The following is a 19,458-nucleotide window of genomic DNA, read 5'->3' on the forward strand; positions in this document are numbered from 1 at the left end:
CAAGCTGGTGCTTGTATTTGCGACATGCAGTGCACATATTCTGACAGAGGTGCAACATATGTTATCTCATACAAGAAATCTTTCTTCTTATAGTATTTAATTGCACTTTTTCCAGTTGCCTTCTCAGCTTCAATTTTCCCGTATGCAGCTTCTTTTGTAGGTGCTGTTTCAAACTCTTCCAAATGTGATTACTGTAGAGCAGAGGTCACAAAACGTCAGTCCTCTAGTGTTCAGTTTTCTAATAAACTGACCAACTAAAATTTTCGTCAACTTTTCACTCCAGCCATTCCCATTTCCATACATTTTTTAAACCTTTATCTAAACTTTTCATGTCAGGGTCTCTCTTAACTCGTTTCCATTACAACAGTTTCCATTACATGAAGATTCAATGGATGAATTTAAACCTTTGACCAATTTATGATAGACATGTGCTAACCAATATATAGAAATAATAATTTACAAGGGTTGTTGCAAAATGGGAGCAGACAGACCAGTTTTAAAAACTGAATCAGTGATGATATAAAAAACGGACTACATCAAGAAAAATCTGATTCAAGTCAGGAGAAAAGCGGAATTCCACTTTAAAAAAGAGAAAAATCATGCCTGGTAATACCAAGTTTTAAATATGTGTGCAGGTTATTTTCCTTTTTCCAGTAAGATGAACATGGTTTATGCTCATCTGTGATAAAACATTCACTGTGTCAATACTCCTGGTCAATAACTGCTTCCATTCAGGATAAACCTTTCCAGTGACAACAATGCCATTGTCCCTAAATAATCCCCTACCAATACCCTGCAAGTAGGCAGTGAAAATAGCGAAAACCAGCTGCCAGGTGGGTTTTTTTGGTACTTAGGCAGCTGGGAGAATGGTCAGCACAGAAACATTTGCAGACTAGATTCTGTTTGGCTTCAGTCACTGACTTGTCTATACAGTAATATCTTTCACTAATACCCCTGTCCTCATACCCATAAGAAGCAGCATGCATGGCTAAATGAACAGATTTATAACTAAGATCAGATTCCAGTAAATGAGTCAGGGTTGGGACAGCTGGGCTGGCTGGTCTGTGGGGCTCCAGATGACAAAACGATACTATATGCTGGATCCTCCCAAAAATCTCATGTGCCTAGACTTACAAAATCCCTAGACCATGCACAGACATGATCATGTTTCCTAACATAGTAATATATACAAACACAGATTTAATTATCTAATTTTCTGGCTATCCAAAACCATTTTTATGTTCAGAACAAGTTTGGATCACTTATTTAGTATTGTATATGACCTAACAAATTTTAGCCTGCCTAAAAAGTGTTCTCCAACTGACTTGATCAAATCTACCTCTCTTGTCTAATACAGTATAAGCCATGCTGTCCCATCTATCTCTTTGGTCTAATACTGTATAAGCCATACTCTCCAATCTACCTCTCTTGTCTAATACTTACTAAGCCCTATTTCTACCTACTACCTAAGCCATATGGTTTCTATATTCCTCTCTTTTCCAATACTGTTTAGGGCATATGGTTTCTATATATTTCTCTTGCCCAACAATATCTAAGCCATATGGTTTCTATATACCTCTCTGGTCCAATACCGTAGCTGCCAACCCTCGAATACAAAACTACTGACTGCTTGTGACAAAAATACTGATTTTCAGGAACAAATACTGAATTTTAAAATTTTAATGCATATGTAACTATTTACAACATATACAACCATCAGTAAAGTAGGACAGTGCTTTACATAATTATTTAATGTCAAAGATGCATGTGTTGTATCATATTCCATTCAGATGCCCATTCAGAAGGTACAAGAGTGCAACACACTCAGACACAGGCTGTTTATAGTAGCCTTTTCCACACCTTATTTTTTTCCCAATCATTATCGATCTGAATGTATCAACTTTAATTGGTGATCTCAATTCTGTGATTTTCTTATTGAACTGTTTTCGTTCTAGCATACAAGTAATCTTTTGCGATTTTACTGTCTGGAAAACGTATGCAAAATAAATCGCCAGCAACACTAGTAACTGAAAGAGGAAGGTTAATTTCCAAAAGAAATTTAATAAACCGAATTTCGATCGAATTACATCAAGGCTCTCTCTGGTATTTATATACATCGCAAGTTCAGGCTGAGTTGTGTATGATGAAGCAGCAAGCTGATGTTTATTAGCTTTTTTGTGCTCTTTATTTCATGGGCGCCTCCATGCCCAATAGCGAAATCACATTACACAATTTGCAAAACATAGAGTTTTCTCCTTTACTAGATGGTTTCACAAATCTAAACAAGATGGCACAATTGTCATTCCAGTTCTGTTTTCTTTTCTTTCCTGGAGAAAATTCTGAATATTCTGCTTTCCTATTTAACATGATTAGAAGTTGAATATTATGAAGATGAGACACAGTGACAGCGGTAACTGTTTGCTAAATCCAATATGGCGAATATAGAAAGGCATTATAGCCTCGATTTCGAATAAACCAATCATACTGTAGAACTGTATTCCTATATACATGCGATACATTTTTATCAGAATGGAACCGAGTGCCCGTTCTAAACTGAAAATTACATGGAATTTGTTTTACAATTTGTTAAAATAAAAAAAGTATTTTTTGCCAAAAAACATACACCTATATTCAGGTCCAAAATATGGAAAAAATGGGACACTTGGCAGCTATGCAATACTGTGTAAGCCATATTTCTATGCTCCTCTTTTGTCCAATACTGTATGTGCCATATAGTATCTATGTACCTCTCTTGTCCAATACTATGAAAGCCATATTTCTATGTACCTCTCTTTACCAATACCGTCTAAACCATATGCTTGCTATGTACCTCTGTTGTCTAATACTGTCTATGCCATATGCATTCTATGTACCACTCTTGTCCAATACTGTCTCAGCCATATGGTTTCTATGTAACTCCCTTGTCCAATAATAAGCCATATGGTTTCTATTTACCTCTCTTGTCCAATACTGTATATGCCATATGCTTTCAATGTACACTCTTGTCCAATACTGTCTCAGCCATATGGTTTCTAAGTACATCTCTTGCCTAATACAGAGCCATATGGTTTCTATGTACCTATCTTGTCCAATACTGTCTATGCCATATGCTTTCTATCTACCACTCTTGTTCAATACTGTCTCAGCCATATGGTTTCTATGTACCTCTCTTGTCCAATAATAAGCCATATGGTTTCTATGTACCTCTCATCCAATACTGTCTCAGCCATATTAAGATGTCCCACTCTTGTCCAATACTAAGCCATATAGTTTCTATGTACCTCTCTTGCCCAATACTGTCTAAGCCATATGGTTTCTATGTACCTCTCTTGTCCAATACTGTCAAAGCCATGTGGTTTCTATGTACTTCTCTTGTCCAATACTGTCTCAGCCATATTAAGATATACCACTCGTCGAATACTAAGCCATAGTTTCTATGTACCTCTCTTGCCCATACTGTCTATGCCATATGGTTTCTAAGTACCACTCTTGTCCAATAATAAGCCATATGGTTCCTATGTACCTCTCTTGTCCAATACTGTATATGCCATATGCTTTCTATGTACCTCTCTTGCCCAATACTGTCTATGCCATATGGTTTCTAAGTACCAATCTTGTCCAATAATAAGCCATATAGTTTCTATGTATCTCTTTTGCCCAATACTGTCTAAGCCATATGGTTTCTAAGTACCACTCTTGTCCAATAATAAGCCATATGGTTTCTATGTACCTCTCTTGTCGAATACTGTATATGCCATATGCTTTCTATGTACCTCTCTTGCCCAATACTGTCTATGCCATATGGTTTCTAAGTAACAATCTTGTCCAATAATAAGCCATATAGTTTCTATGTACCTCTCTTGCCCAATACTGTCTAAGCCATATGGTTTCTAAGTACCAATCTTGTCAAATAATAAGCCATATAGTTTCTATGTACCTCTTTTGCCCAATACTGTCTAAGCCATATGGTTTCTAAGTACCACTCTTGTCCAATAATAAGCCATATGGTTTCTATGTACTTCTCTTGTCGAATACTGTATATGCCATATGCTTTCTATGTACCTCTCTTGCCCAATATTGTCTATGCCATATGGTTTCTAAGTAACAATCTTGTCCAATAATAAGCCTTATAGATTCTATGTACCTCTCTTGCCCAATACTGTCTAAGCCATATGGTTTCTAAGTACCAATCTTGTCCAATAATAAGCCATATAGTTTCTATGTACCACTCTTGCCCAATAGTAAGCCATATGGTTTCTATGTACCTCTCTTGTCCAATACTGCCTAAGCCATATGGTTTCTATGTACCTCTCTTGTCCAATACTGTCAAAGCCATGTGGTTTCTATGTACTTCTCTTGTCCAATACTGTCTCAGCCATATTAAGATATACCACTCGTCGAATACTAAGCCATAGTTTCTATGTACCTCTCTTGCCCATACTGTCTATGCCATATGGTTTCTAAGTACCACTCTTGTCCAATAATAAGCCATATGGTTCCTATGTACCTCTCTTGTCCAATACTGTATATGCCATATGCTTTCTATGTACCTCTCTTGCCCAATACTGTCTATGCCATATGGTTTCTAAGTACCAATCTTGTCCAATAATAAGCCATATAGTTTCTATGTATCTCTTTTGCCCAATACTGTCTAAGCCATATGGTTTCTAAGTACCACTCTTGTCCAATAATAAGCCATATGGTTTCTATGTACCTCTCTTGTCGAATACTGTATATGCCATATGCTTTCTATGTACCTCTCTTGCCCAATACTGTCTATGCCATATGGTTTCTAAGTAACAATCTTGTCCAATAATAAGCCATATAGTTTCTATGTACCTCTCTTGCCCAATACTGTCTAAGCCATATGGTTTCTAAGTACCAATCTTGTCAAATAATAAGCCATATAGTTTCTATGTACCTCTTTTGCCCAATACTGTCTAAGCCATATGGTTTCTAAGTACCACTCTTGTCCAATAATAAGCCATATGGTTTCTATGTACTTCTCTTGTCGAATACTGTATATGCCATATGCTTTCTATGTACCTCTCTTGCCCAATATTGTCTATGCCATATGGTTTCTAAGTAACAATCTTGTCCAATAATAAGCCTTATAGATTCTATGTACCTCTCTTGCCCAATACTGTCTAAGCCATATGGTTTCTAAGTACCAATCTTGTCCAATAATAAGCCATATAGTTTCTATGTACCACTCTTGCCCAATAGTAAGCCATATGGTTTCTATGTACCTCTCTTGTCCAATACTGCCTAAGCCATATGGTTTCTATGTACCTCTCTTGTCCAATACTATCTAAGCCATATGGTTTCTATGTACCTCTCTTGTCCAATACTGCCTAAGCCATATGGTTTCTATGTACCTCTCTTGTCCAATACTGTCTAAGCCATATGGTTTCTATGTACCTCTCTAGTCCAATAATAAGCCATATGGTTTCTAAGTACCACTCTTGTCCAATACTGTCTAAGCCATATGGTTTATATGTACCTCTCTTGTCCAATACTGTCTAAGCCATGCTGTTTCAGTTCATGAAAAGCCTTGTCCATTGCATTTTTTAAGGACTTTTTATCCAGATCCATATCGACTGCAAACTCAGGAAATTTTCTGACTTTCTTGATATAAATTCTGTTGGAAAAAAAATACATTACATTTTTAACATTGTGCTACCATAAATTTTAAAGTAATATTTCCTATTTATCATCATCATCATCATCATTGTCGTCAGTGAAAAAGCCTGTTGCCTATTACAGTAACAGTTTGGGCACGTTGGTACAGATGGCCCTGATCAAAGTTTGTACATAGCTGCCAACCTTCCAGGCTCACAATTAGTGAAAATAGGGATAAAAAGTCGTGAATTTGGACATGAATTCGTGAAAAATACCATGACAATAACTCCATCCACTCTGACCACCCCCCATCCACTCCGACCGTCAATACTACAATATATCAAGTTCGCAAAATAAAAATAAAACACTACATATATGCAGAAATAGTTATTTATCAAGACATGATACTCTGGCAGACTTGAACTTCCTCAACTGCTTGATCGTAAATTTGTTTTCTAAACAGTTCCGACTTCTTGCCTGCTGGTTGATCTTGGGGACTAAAATTGCTGACAAATTTTTGCAGCTAAGGAGGCCCTAAAGTCTGTCTTATTTTTTCCTCACTAAAGAAAATACTCTTTCGCTGTCACTTTTGCTGTAAGGAATGCACAGGATCTGCAGCATTTCTGGTTCTTCCACAGGAAAATTTGGAAGCGACTTTTGAGTCCGGGAACATTTGTCAGAACAAATGTTTAACATGGTCTCCAGCTGATAAAGGTAGATTGTGTTCGACACAAGAAAACTCACACATAATGCTTCAGCATTGGTAGCCTGCAGATCTTCTGCCAATGGTTTAAAATATTCCAGAGCTAAAATCTGCGAATTCTTAATTTTCCCAACTTCTATGTGTTTTTTTGCAACCAACATTCTTCTTCACATTGTCTCTGCGATGGCACACTGAGTGCATAAAGCATGAATGAATATCAATGTTTAATGGCAGAATGCACGACCAATTTTTGATATATTCCAAATTAAACTTCACTTTTTGAGTAATACATTTCTTTTTCCTTGGTGGTGAAGACATCTTACATACGATGCTGAACGGTAACTCAAATCAGTGTTTTGACGCATGCGCGGAGCAAATTTCCGGTTAGGCCCCAGTTTCTCTCAAAAGCATTTGTAAAACTACTCTTATACATATAGATTAAAATAGGCTAAAATGCATGCTACCGGGCCAACTGTACTAATCGGCTGTAGATCTACTAATATCGTGACCAGCAGTACCGGACCATTTCGGCAACTGCGAATATCACGACTAGCGCTTAACAGGAAATCTGTTATTTTATTTAAGATTTAAAATAATTGAAGATTGGAAAATTCGTGAATTTTTGGCTTACGGCTTGAATTCGTGAATTGCTGAAAAAGTTGTGAAATTCACACCAAATTCGTGAGGGTTGGCAGCTATGTTTGTACAGTCCAATAGAATTTTTGTTAAGGAGTTTTCAAGAACTTTCAAAGGTGTGTGAGTGTCACTTGGATTTTTAACGTAGCTTTAACAATTTTTCAGTCATATCGCTATTTTAAAAAGGTATTCAGAAAGTATATTTTGTTTTGGATATTGAACTTTCTCTGTACATTATTTTGTTTATTACTATATAAACAGAGTCAACTGATCATGATTCAGGCAGGTCCTAACTTTACTCTTCAGTAGCACAAATTACAACCTTGCCTGCCACCTAGTGAATGGTTAAAATACAAGTAGGTGTTAAAAAAATCAGGCGTTTTTTTCCACATGTTAATTGCTGCTTTTCACACCATAGTCAAGGTACAGCATGAAGCAGTATCTATTGGAAAATTGATTCTGAGTTGGCCATTTTTGCAAATCACTGTGGATTACTTTCTTGCATGGAATTATAGATTTGACTTGTGTTAGATTTTTTCTTTGCACAAAGTTTATCCAGATTATCTAGCACATCATTATCAACAATGTCTTGTGAAAATGGCAGATTAGTACAGGAATTTCAGCCAGTATTAATGGTGGAGGAAGAACCCGGGGAAACCCCAGGAAAAACCACCGACCCACGTGAAGCTACTGGCAAGCTTTCTCACATATCCACATTGGCCGAATCCTAGACTTGAACCCACGCAGACAGAGGTGAGATGGCAGTGATCCGTAACGGAGAGCACTTTAGACCACTCGGCCACTCAGGGCCCCGTTAATAATAGTATTGCTATTGGTAAATATGTTTATAAGTATCAGACTTTTTCCCACTGGACTGGTCAGTTAGATGGGTTCTTAGAAAAATTAAGTTAATTCACATTGGATGGGCTAGGTCACATGAATAGTTATTCTGAAATAGATTAGTAAGATCTGTCACGTGGGGTATATTGCAACATAGATTCCTGAAGGTGTATTTAGGTAGAGACCTTAGCAATCAAACTCATTCCTACTTTGGATTCATTCCTATTTTGGATTCTCCTTTCTTTTGCTCTTGTTGTAATATCAAGTCTGCAGACAAATTTTGTGTTTAGATATTATCTGAGTGGAAAAACATTCTTTTGAATTATTCAGCAGAAATACAAAGTGCTCATTGAACTATAATATTATTTTGGAGCAACTGTGCATTATCCAAAGCAGTTCTGGGCAATGACATTTTACACGTCAGGTTGGATAGGTATATTCTTGGATCAAAAAATTTATACGGAATAAAGTTTTGGGAATTCATGGCCCAATGCATCGCACTCAAACATCAATCCTACAAACTGCCTTTTGGAGACATGTTTCCATTAACCATGGTAAGAGAGACTGATCATGATTTAAGGTCAAACTCCTGTTGAATTTTACAAAGGTCTTTATGTAAAATCCCACTGCTTCTACAAAATGTCAACATCAAAAAATGCTCAGCTTAACTGAGACTCAAACACAGTGCATTGTCCAATGTCAGCATTACCATGTCATCCAAACCATGACATGTTTACCATGGCTAATAGTAATTCACACAGGGCTAAAATAAATTATAATTTAGTAATTCTGCCAAGTTTCTATTTATAAATATCAGTAATATGAACAAATTCAACAACATATTAAAGCATCTTGAATAAATTTTAAAGGTATTCATACAAAAAAGTTAATTTACCTGGCTGGGCAGGTTTGTCTGTAGTCTCCTTTGACAGGAATATCTTCTAATTTCTTGCCAAGTGCACCTTTTCTTCTGGGGCCAAACTGACATTCCATAACCACTGCCCGACTCCCTATCAAAACAAAATAATCAAAGCTACATATAAATAATATTCAACAAAATAATTATATTTGTAAATTTCTTGTCCATACCAAGAGATCCAATTAAGCTTTTGGTATAAATCTGAATTAATGTCATACATTTTGCCCATACAATAAGACAAAGAAAACAAAATTTTATAAAACTTTCTAAATTTATCTTTAATTTGCTATTTTGCAAATATTTGCCAGTACATTCTTACCCTGCTAAAGCAGTACTGAGTCACTCAAATACATTTATGTCCAGATATGCAACCTTAAATGTTGTAATATCAAACATTTTGAACATCTGACCTTCTATTCTCAAACATTTAGAACACAGACCTTATGTTCTCAAACACTTAGAACACCAACCTTATAAGATCAAACATTTAGAATATTAGGCCCTATATTCTCAAACATTAGAACATAGACCTTATAAGATCAAACATTTAGAATATTAGGCCTTAATATTCTCAAACATTTAGAACATGGACCTTATATTCTCAAACCTTTAGAACACAGACCTTATAAGATCAAACATTTAGAATATTAGGCCTTATATGCTCAAACATTTAGAACATTAGGTCTTATATTCTCAAACCTTTAGAACACAGACCTTATAAGATCAAACATTTAGAACATTAGGTCTTATATTCTCAACACTGAGAACATTAGGCCTTATATTATCCAACATTTAGAACATTAGACCTCATAGTTTTAAACATTTAGAACATTAGGTCAATCCTCGAAAATTGTGGCCATGAGTAACTTGCTATTTGTTATGACAACCTGCTAGCCAAAGAATGCCAACAATTGGAGGGGGGGGGGGAGTCAACAACTGTCAACATTTAATATATAACAGGTTCAGGTAAACACAAAAAGCCGATGTTACATATTTGTCTTTGTTTTAATAATAATAAATACTTCATTTTTATTACTTCTTTTTTTAACATAATAATTGCAGTTTTTATAAAAACATTTTACCTAACCTATCAATCAGCCACTGCAAGCTTATGCTTATGTCTGGCTAGGAGCTGTGAAGTACCATTTATTTAGAATTTTTTTAAAATAGCTATAATAAATATCACTGTAAATAATAATTAATAATCCAAACATAGGATACCCACCAAAGTGGGGTACGAATAAAAGACACTGTGAACACAAAATAGAAAAAAAAAGAACTTAAAACAAAGCATGCGGAAACTATCACACAGCACATGCTACCATGTGATGTCTGAGCAAGACAGTGTGCTTGCTTCTGACGCAACTGACTCTTCTGAATCTGAACTGATCCGAACATTGCCGAGTTACTTTAGCACAGTTCACAATACGCTGAAAGGGATGGGTGTGTATGTGCCAAATATGATTCTATGCAAGGGTATAAAAAGAATTTAAAAATGAAATATGATATTAAGTTTTAGTTTGAGATTTTCTGCTTAAAAGTTTCAAGTGCATGTTCGAGGAAGAAAAAGGTGCAGCATGACCAGTGCTGAAAACTCAGAAATTATCTGACATTAGGATGAAGTACCTCCTTAGCTATTCAAGCCATTATCCTAGCTGTTGCTTTTAGTATGCCCATGTCAAGGTAATTCATGTTTAGATGCAATAATCTATTTAAACAAATCATGTACAAAACAGTGACACTGCAGTCACACTATAAGCAATTTAACCTCACAAGGTATGCTGGACTCTGAAGACAAAAAAAGAACCTACACTGTAGACAGACCTGTAATGAAGGAGAAAATACATACCCGAGTTTACAAAGGGGATTCCATCCCAGGGGACATACTGTGATTTCCACATGAGTCGTGTTGATGGCTTGGCTGGGCTAGGGGACTGCCGTGTCCCCCAGAAACTCTGTGTCTGTTGTTTGTGATAAGTCAGGAGCAGATCTAGTTCTACTTCACTTTCAACATAACCTCTAAAATAATCTCCAAGTCTCTGAAAAATGGAATAGTCTTTGAAACTCGGAACACTGAAATTAGCGTCACAAAGGTTTTCACAAAAAGAATGCACAGGCTCAACGTTTTCTTCACCATAGAATTTTATATGCATTACATCTTAGAGCTGTTCCATTCAAACATGCATGGGACAGAAGGAAAAAGAGTTGAAGTTGTAAGAACAAGGAGAGATTTTACCAGAAGATTATTACATGCCAGGGAATCTCTGACATAATGGCACTGACAGGGAATCTCTGACATAATGGCACTGACAAACTACAACAAATTGCATGTAATGGTAGCAAGAAATTTTTGTAAGTACCTTACCCAAATACTACACATTTTGATGGGGGTGTGTGTGATTTGGATTTTTAATGTAGCTTTATCAGTTTTTCAGTCAAATCATTATGATGTCTGCAGTGTGGCAGTTTATAATGATGTCCAGTAATGGGGCATCATGCTGTGGACATATAGCATCATGTCCCACCAAATCACATTATCCTGACATCAGGACAACTAGTCATAACCTATTAATGCTGAGCGACTGCGAGACAGCTGCTAGTACCATTTTATGTCTTTGGTATGGCTCTGCCAGGGTTTAAACCTGCAACCTCCTGCATCTGAGGCAGACCCTCTAACCACATAGGCTAGCAGAGTGGTATACATGTTTTGATATCTCAGGAAATCTGAAGTCAATGTCAATTATCTCTCAGGAAATACGAAGTCAATGTCATGGTGGTGCTACCAAAGTGAGAAATTGTAAGAATCTACATAACCATTTCAAATCTGCATTCCACTATAGCATTTCCTATGAATGTTTATCATTTGGCAATCAAAACCTTAATATACATAGAGTTTTGATAATTATTACAAACTTTTTACAAACACCAGATGAACCAAAAATGCTCTTTTACCCAACAGCTTTTGTTTGCTCTCTGAGAGAATACCCATACAGGGGCTGCTAAATTTTACCCAGCTTTCTGCAAACACATACAGATTTATCGTGGTGGGTGGTGGGGCATGTAAAGGACTAAAAAAAATGAGTACCAAGATGTCAACCACTGTCTTCTGGCATCGAGTTGCCTTGGTTTATGAGTCTCACAGCCGGGATTAGGCAGTTAGGAGGAAGGGGCTTTAAAGGAATGGATATCAAGATGCCAGTCACTACATCATGACATGTACATTAACTTCAGCTTCTGAAACCTGGCAGCCCAAGGTGGAAAGCTAGTGTAAAGGAGGAATTATCAAGATTCCAGTCACTGTATCTTGACATGTACATGTACCCCGGTGTTTAGTTTGGCAGCCCAAATTATACAGTTAGCGTTAAGGGGCTGGAGAGGAGGATCGACCAATAAGCCAGTACTAACATGAACATTACCTCACAGTTTCTGAGCCTGGCAGCCCAAGGTGGACAGTTAGGGGGAAGAGGCTGTAAGGAAGGGGGCATCAATATACTAGTCACTGTATCCTGACCCTCAATGTCCCCACTGGTCACCACATGGTCCTGGTCCTCTATAGTTTCCACATCAGCTGAAAAATTTATATAACATGTATGTTTCGAAGAATCATTTATTTTTCTCTGTTCAAGGAAATAAGGAACAAAAAAGACATGGACTCTCATAAGAATTTCACAAATCTCAGCTTTAATAGTCCTCTATATAAGAACTAGTTGGGAATGACTGATTCTAGATTACTGACCAATGGGCTTCAACAACCTCAATCTTTGGTCAAGGTAGGCAGTCTTCAACAACAGTTACTGTGCAGAAACTATAGTTTTATTATTATTATACTAATCATGACCATGATCTCTGATCAATCATTTGCTTTATTAGCCTAAGTATAAGTCGTCCAAAGTTTGGTCAAGTAATTTACTCAGAGAATAAAAGTTGTTCTGCAAAAACCATTTCTCTCTCAGCAACAGGACCCCAACATTCGATCTTTTGAACCCCAAATCAATAAATCTCTTCCATACCTAAAGTGCAAGAACCCAACAACCTCTTGAAAAGGTTAATAATATAAAATTAAAGTTATCAGGCAAAGTCAATTTCTATTATTTTAGTCAGTGACTTGAGCCTTGACCCAAAATCAATGGATTTCTTCTGTACTGCATTTGCAAGTTACCCACCATTATTGTCCAGGTTTATGATGTATAACTGATGTTATTGTGCAGAAGCCATTTTCATCTTTAAGTTACAGAAACCATGTCCTTTGAACTTTTAATTCCAAAATCAACAAGCTTATTCCTTATCAAAATGCTAGCTATTGACAAAGACTGGTCCAGGTCATTGATGTACAACAAATGTTATTATGTAAACACCATAGTAATTATTTTCAGTCACAGTGACCTTGATCATAGACCTAATGACCCTGAAATAGCTAGGCTTCTTCCTTTACCCCAAGCTCAAGCCATCCACAAAATTTGGTAAAGAAATGTTCTGCAGAACTGAAGTTATCATGCAGAAAAGGAAAAGCTAATGGACAGATGGACAAATGCATACATGCCAACACCCCAATCCCAGAGATGTAAACATAATTATTGCTATTTTAAGTGGCAAAAAGTGTAATTTGGGCATAAAAAGTGTAATCTATATATTACTAACCAGAATTACAGCAGGTATGAAAAAGATACATTTTTATGACTAATCTGGTTTTGTGGCTGGTCAAAATTTTTGTCACAAAGGGCAAAATCCATATGGACTAGAATCAGAACATAAACACAAAATATACTGAAAATATTTATACAGTATTCTGTACTCTGTACTTCAACCAGTCTATATGTGTAACTTTTGCTGAATAATTGTGAACTGGAATCTGCAATGATCATGGTAAGGTGCCCAGAGTGATGTATTACATTACTCTCATATTCTTCTTTTAAAGTTTGTAAAGCGGTGTTGACTTGACACTTTTTCTGATCTGACATGTTGTCAAGTTTGAAATGATCCATCAACTCTAACGTTTCCATCATGTAACATCCACAACTCAACACTGTAAAGAGTTTCACTTAACATCTGGTGCCATTATCTTTAAAAACATAGACTGGTTCACCACATAACTACATTATCAATATAATGAATCTGTAAGGCAAAGTTCACTTTTGAAAAAACCCGTCAGTTTTCTTCAAAATGGGTCATAAGCAGTTGCTATAAATCTTGCTTTATTTTTATTTTTTAATGTAGAACAAATTTTTTAATCTATATTTAATCTATATGCAATCTTGCAGAAAACATAATTTAGTGGAAAAAGAGCATAACGATTACACCAAAAGCGTAATTATTATTATTTATCATGTGCAGTGCATGCCCAGCCATTTAACAGCACCATCATCAGACAGATCAAATGGTCAGTGATGCATGAAATATGGGTCACAGTGCTTTTAGAATTCTAGGCATGACTGTATTATACAAGGTGCTAAGATATGGTATTATATGGTGTATTGATGTGGTACTTAGCTGCAAACAATCATAATGATTGATGATTCTTATATTATGAGAGCTTTAGATGTAAACTTAAAACAGAAACTTTAACCACAGTAAAGTGCAGTGTAAAATATGTGACAGTGACCTATTTTGTGATTAGGTTGTAGTACTTATGAAGATGCACCACGTTTCATGAATCTATGAATAACTACATTTTATACAGGGTGCAAAAGACCTATGAGCTCACCTTGACCAGGTACAAAATTATTTATGACTAGACAACAATTCTGGATGAAACCAAAAAAATTATAAAGTATAGGAAAAAATATATATCTTTAAGATACAAGTTATTATAAAGATATGGATTTATATATTTTATCCACAGACTAAACATCAAAACTCCTGTAGTGATACAAAGAAGAAATGAGCTGTATTGAAACACTTCAAACTACTAAACATCAAGGGGCCCCAAGTGGCCAAGTGGCCTAAAGCGCTCTCCGTTACGGATCACTGCCATCTCACCTCTGTCTGCATGGGTTCGAGTCTCAGATTCGGCCAATGTGGGTATGTGAGAAAGCTTGCCAGTAGCTTCTCAAGGGTCGTTGGTTCTTTCATGGCATTTCCGGGTTCTTCCTCCACTATTAATACTGGCAGCCATGTATAGCCTATCATGTGCTGAAAAATGGCGTTAAACCCTACAACAACAACAACAACTAAACATCAAATTCCTGTGGTGACATGGGAAGTAATGTAAGAAAGAAGTAAAATCTCACTTTAGTAATGTTTTGAGAAACTGGGTACTGACATAGTTGGGCATGTTCTCGTCTTATTCCATCAGAGGAGTATTTGATCCTATCTGTTCAGGTTTGTATCCACATTTTGTGGACACAGAATCTTCATAGTCAGTTTCGAACATTTTTAGAACTATATCATTTTTGACATCTTGAGTTTTCAGTGATAATAACCATTAATATCCAGCCCAACAACATGATCATGAATCTTCCCACAACCCTTTACACCGAGCACTAAACTTCTAACAGAGTAACACATTGCAGGACTTCTTTATTTGCCCATCAGCATGGCTTTTGTACACAGCAAACATGTTTCTAAACACTTGATTCAGCATTGCAAAGACTTGTAAATAAATGTGAAGCACCGAAGTGATAGGATGTTTGGAAAAATATTCTGACAACAGACCACAGTAAATGCTTTGGTGGTCATTGAGCTGTTTGGCAAAGGGCAAACAACCAAAAGTTTTTAATTTAGGTCTAATGGGACAATTTTACTTTTTGTATCATAAAAATGACCAAATGAGTTATATTCACTCATGAAAATAAACAGATGCAATAGCCAGGATTACAACAGGATGGTAATATGTAAAATATGAGCAAAAGAGTTATCAGTTTTAGAAAATCACAAGATGATCACAGGCAGAAACATTCTTGTTGCTGATCTCATCCATTTTTGTGATACAAGCCAGTTGTCTGTCCAAAATCAAGTTAATGGTGTACATGAGCCAGCTGTCCATACATCTCGGCATAATTCATCATGCTCCTAAAACTTTAGATGGAATGTCACAAAACCTGATATATGAGTTGCTCATGTGGCAACCACCATTAAAAACAGTGTCACTTCTGTACCCTTCCTATTGGGTTTCTTTAACCAATTACAGTGACTTGTTTTGTTATCAAGCATTATACATGTAGTCAAAATGGGATAAGACATAATATATGCAACAGATTTGGGATTATGACACCTGGTTGTCATATTCCAGAATAGGGGAGGGGGAAAGATATGCATCATCAGAAAGGCAAAACAGATTTAGGATAATGACTCCTGGTCATCATATTACAGAATAGGGGAGGGGGAAAAATAGGCTTTATCACAAAGGCCAAACAGACTTGGGATTATGACTCCTGGTTCTCAAAGTCCAGAATAGGGGATTAGTCATTTTTCCACACACACGATAAAGTGATCAATATACAACTTTAATGTGCCACTAGAATTTGACCAATCATATACTGATAAAAAGACAAACTTAAAGGTTTACGTAGGTGAATCTGTGCTATCCAGCTGACTATTTTCATATATGATTCTTCAAATTTTCTTTGTTTTGGATGGAGTATATCCTGATTGTGGAGGCAAGTTTTATAATAATTTTACACTTTGGTTACTGATTTTGATTTTTGGATATGAAATGCAGATTTCTGGACTAATGGAGCAACATTTAAGAATTTCATTGCTGTTGAATTATGTCTGGATAGCAAGGTTTCTGGATCAACGAGGTTTCTCTGTGTATAGATTAACATTGCAATAAGATATGTATATAAATTAGCCTCATAATAAGGCTTATATATAAATTAGCCCTGCAATAAAGCATGTATATAAATTAGCCTTGTAATAAGGCATGTATATAAATTAGCCTTGTAATAAGGCATGTATATAAATTAGCCTTGTAATAAGGCATGCATTTAAATTAGCTTTGTAATAAGGCATGTATTTAAATTAGCCTTGTAATAAGACATGTATATAAATTAGCCTTGTAATAAGGCATGTATATAAATTAGCCTTGTAATAAGGCATGTATATAAATTAGCCTTGTAATAAGGCATGTATTTAAATTAGCCTTGTAATAAGGCATGTATTTAAATTAGCCTTGTAATAAGGCATGTATTTAAATTAGCCTTGTAATAAGGCATGTATATAAATTAGCCTTGTAATAAGGCATGTATTTATTAGCCTTGTAATAAGGCATGTATTTAAATTAGCCTTGTAATAAGGCATGTATATAAATTAGCCTTGTAATAAGGCATGTATTTAAATTAGCCTTGTAATAAGGCATGTATATAAATTAGCCTTGTAATAAGGCCAGACCTGCCAACCATGACGAGTCAGTCTCAGTAAGGCAGTTGATTTTTTTCTGTAAGATTTGCCAGTTTTTAGTAAGGTGTAACAAAATATCAATAACTGCTATTGTGAGGCTGGAAAATGTGATTAAAAGTTTGATGCATCGATGATAAACATTATGTTCAACTGAAAAGTTTGTAAAGTACATGTAGACTTTATTTACCACTAGTACAGTTGCACAAACTCTAGTTCCAAACCCTATGCAGCTCAATGGCTTGTTGCTATCTCTCAACTTCTTTTCCATTTCACATGATGATGGCAATCATATCTCCCGTCACATACTCAAATTGGCACGTGATGTCCAATAAACGTAATTGTGTCCTTTCCAGCTTTTATTTACAATAATCTGAATACTCCTTTTTATTCTTCTGTGTTGATTATTAACACTTTTCTAGAAGCTTATTTTCCCTTTTGTCTTAAACATACATCGCTTTCTGAGTGCCATTTTAAAAAATTCTATAATCAACAGTTTGATCATGCAGACAAATAGGTCTAGTTTAAAGTGTCTGGGGTGCTGCTGTAGAGTTAGTCTGGTTCCCTGACTAATTTCACTAATTCTAAGATGAAACCCCGCATCCAAATAAAACACGGATCAACCAATTATCCGGATTATTTTTTAGCAATGATCATTTTTCCATAGTTTTTGCAAGTATCCAGTAAGTCCGTATTTTAAGGGTAATTTTCGTAAGACTTATGGCAAAATCATACCAGTTGGCAGGCCTGTAAGGCATGTATATAAATTAGTCTTTGAATAAGGCATGTATATAGATTAGCCTTGCAACAAGGCAAATTAACGAGATTAATACCAGACTTACTTGCAATCAAAGGTTTCTGATCAAACTCTCCAGATTCCCCTACAGCAATTATTGCCATTTCTGGATTGACAACCTGCCACACCCTGCCATCAGACTGACTGAATCCAAGATCTGAGGGTGCTGAAACTGTGATAATCTGGATTGATTCAGGGTGTGCCAGTATCTGTCCATTACTAATACTGATGGGTGTGGCCAAGAGACTCTGAAAAGGTCCTGTAAGGGTTTGTCCTCCTAAAATGATCAAAAGATGGAAACAGTTTAGAACAAGTCTGATTTAAGAAAAGGTTATATCCAGGTTGGTTAAAATAATGCTAACACACAGTCTTGTACCTACAAAAATAATACACAAGTAGAGTCCAGTTTTTTCACAACTTGACCTTAATAACTCTCTTCCATTCCCCCCTCTTTTGGGTTGGGTCCATGATCAAAATACCCAGGGAAGTAAACTGTTGCGCCATGGCTAAATATAAGTCCTACCAGGTCAAGCTGAGCCATGTGGGATGAAAGACATCTCTGTGACAAAAGCTGGAGAAAGTGGATTCAATTCATCCATTGGCATGGATAATATCAACTAGGGAAGACTGATATCAACATCAGAACAAATCAAATAAGAATCTGAAATAGGAATGAACTAATTGCTCAGTTCTCTCCTTATATACATATCCATGAGTCTTTAATGACTATGTGTCACAATATATCCTATGTGACAGATATTACTACTCAATCCAATATTTCAGAATACTTCCTCACCTGATTTAAGTTGTAAAATAACCCACTTGACCAAGCCATCAAATAGGAAATAACAATTCTTCTAAGAACCCATCTGACCTCACTAGCCAATGTGAAATTACTCTTAACTTGTCAACAAGTTGAATATACAAATATGTATCCAACTGTAGCAGATATTATACAGCAATGTTATACGAGTTTTCTCTATCACACACCAAACCTGCACATATTTAAATACAGCTATAGCAATGTGAGGGGATGTACTAGTGACCCATGCAGGTATGTATCAAGGGCACCTAAGTGTGTGCAGAGAGAAAAGCAATGATACTAAAAGGACAACTTTTGTCGTCAAAGTTGGAAATTTATAGATGGAGTATACTTCCCTTTGATGTTAAGTCCTCCAATGTGCCTGAAGCTAGAAAACTTCCAGAATACTCGTACAGCTCTCCCCACCCATTCTACCTCATGCCCAGATATAATGTAGAACCACAATGGACCCTATGACCAAAATCATACCAGTGCATAATAATAAGGGTTAAAAGAAAACTTGGTGAGATTTAGTTTCATTTCTTCATTTCTTTTTCAAAACACCATTATTTAATTAATTTTGAACATGCCTGATATTACCACAGTTCCATATATTATGCTATTCTCAATATATCATGCTTCTGTATGTCATGATACTCAATACAGAAGTAGTAATTTAAGTACTCATGTGATTTAGCACCAATCAAGTGGAGATTACTCAAATTCAGCCTGAAAGGACTGGAATTGCAAGCTATTAGTAGTTCTATGATATTATTAGTGGGTAACTTATTAAAAAAAGAAACAAA

At 36.0% G+C, this 19,458-nt stretch overlaps 1 protein-coding gene across 3 annotated transcripts in view; it reads right to left on the reverse strand.

Annotated features, from left to right (window-relative positions):
* LOC149792228 (calcium-responsive transcription factor-like) overlaps positions 1–19,458 on the reverse strand; it is a 51,168-nt gene that overhangs the window by 21,831 nt on the left and 9,879 nt on the right. For all 3 annotated transcript variants that reach the window (XM_089970765.1, XM_089970764.1, XM_089970763.1), the window contains 5 exons: positions 17,897–18,127; positions 12,137–12,288; positions 10,570–10,759; positions 8,697–8,811; positions 5,504–5,641 (listed from right to left, as the gene is read on the reverse strand). In XM_089970765.1, the coding sequence (XP_089826891.1) occupies positions 5,504–5,641; positions 8,697–8,811; positions 10,570–10,759; positions 12,137–12,288; positions 17,897–18,127 (826 nt within the window). The remainder of the gene's footprint in view (positions 1–5,503; positions 5,642–8,696; positions 8,812–10,569; positions 10,760–12,136; positions 12,289–17,896; positions 18,128–19,458) is intronic.

Source organism: Sinohyriopsis cumingii, chromosome 9, assembly GCF_028554795.1.
Source record: "Sinohyriopsis cumingii isolate HCF-2022 chromosome 9, ASM2855479v2, whole genome shotgun sequence".
NCBI lineage: Eukaryota > Metazoa > Mollusca > Bivalvia > Unionida > Unionidae > Sinohyriopsis > Sinohyriopsis cumingii.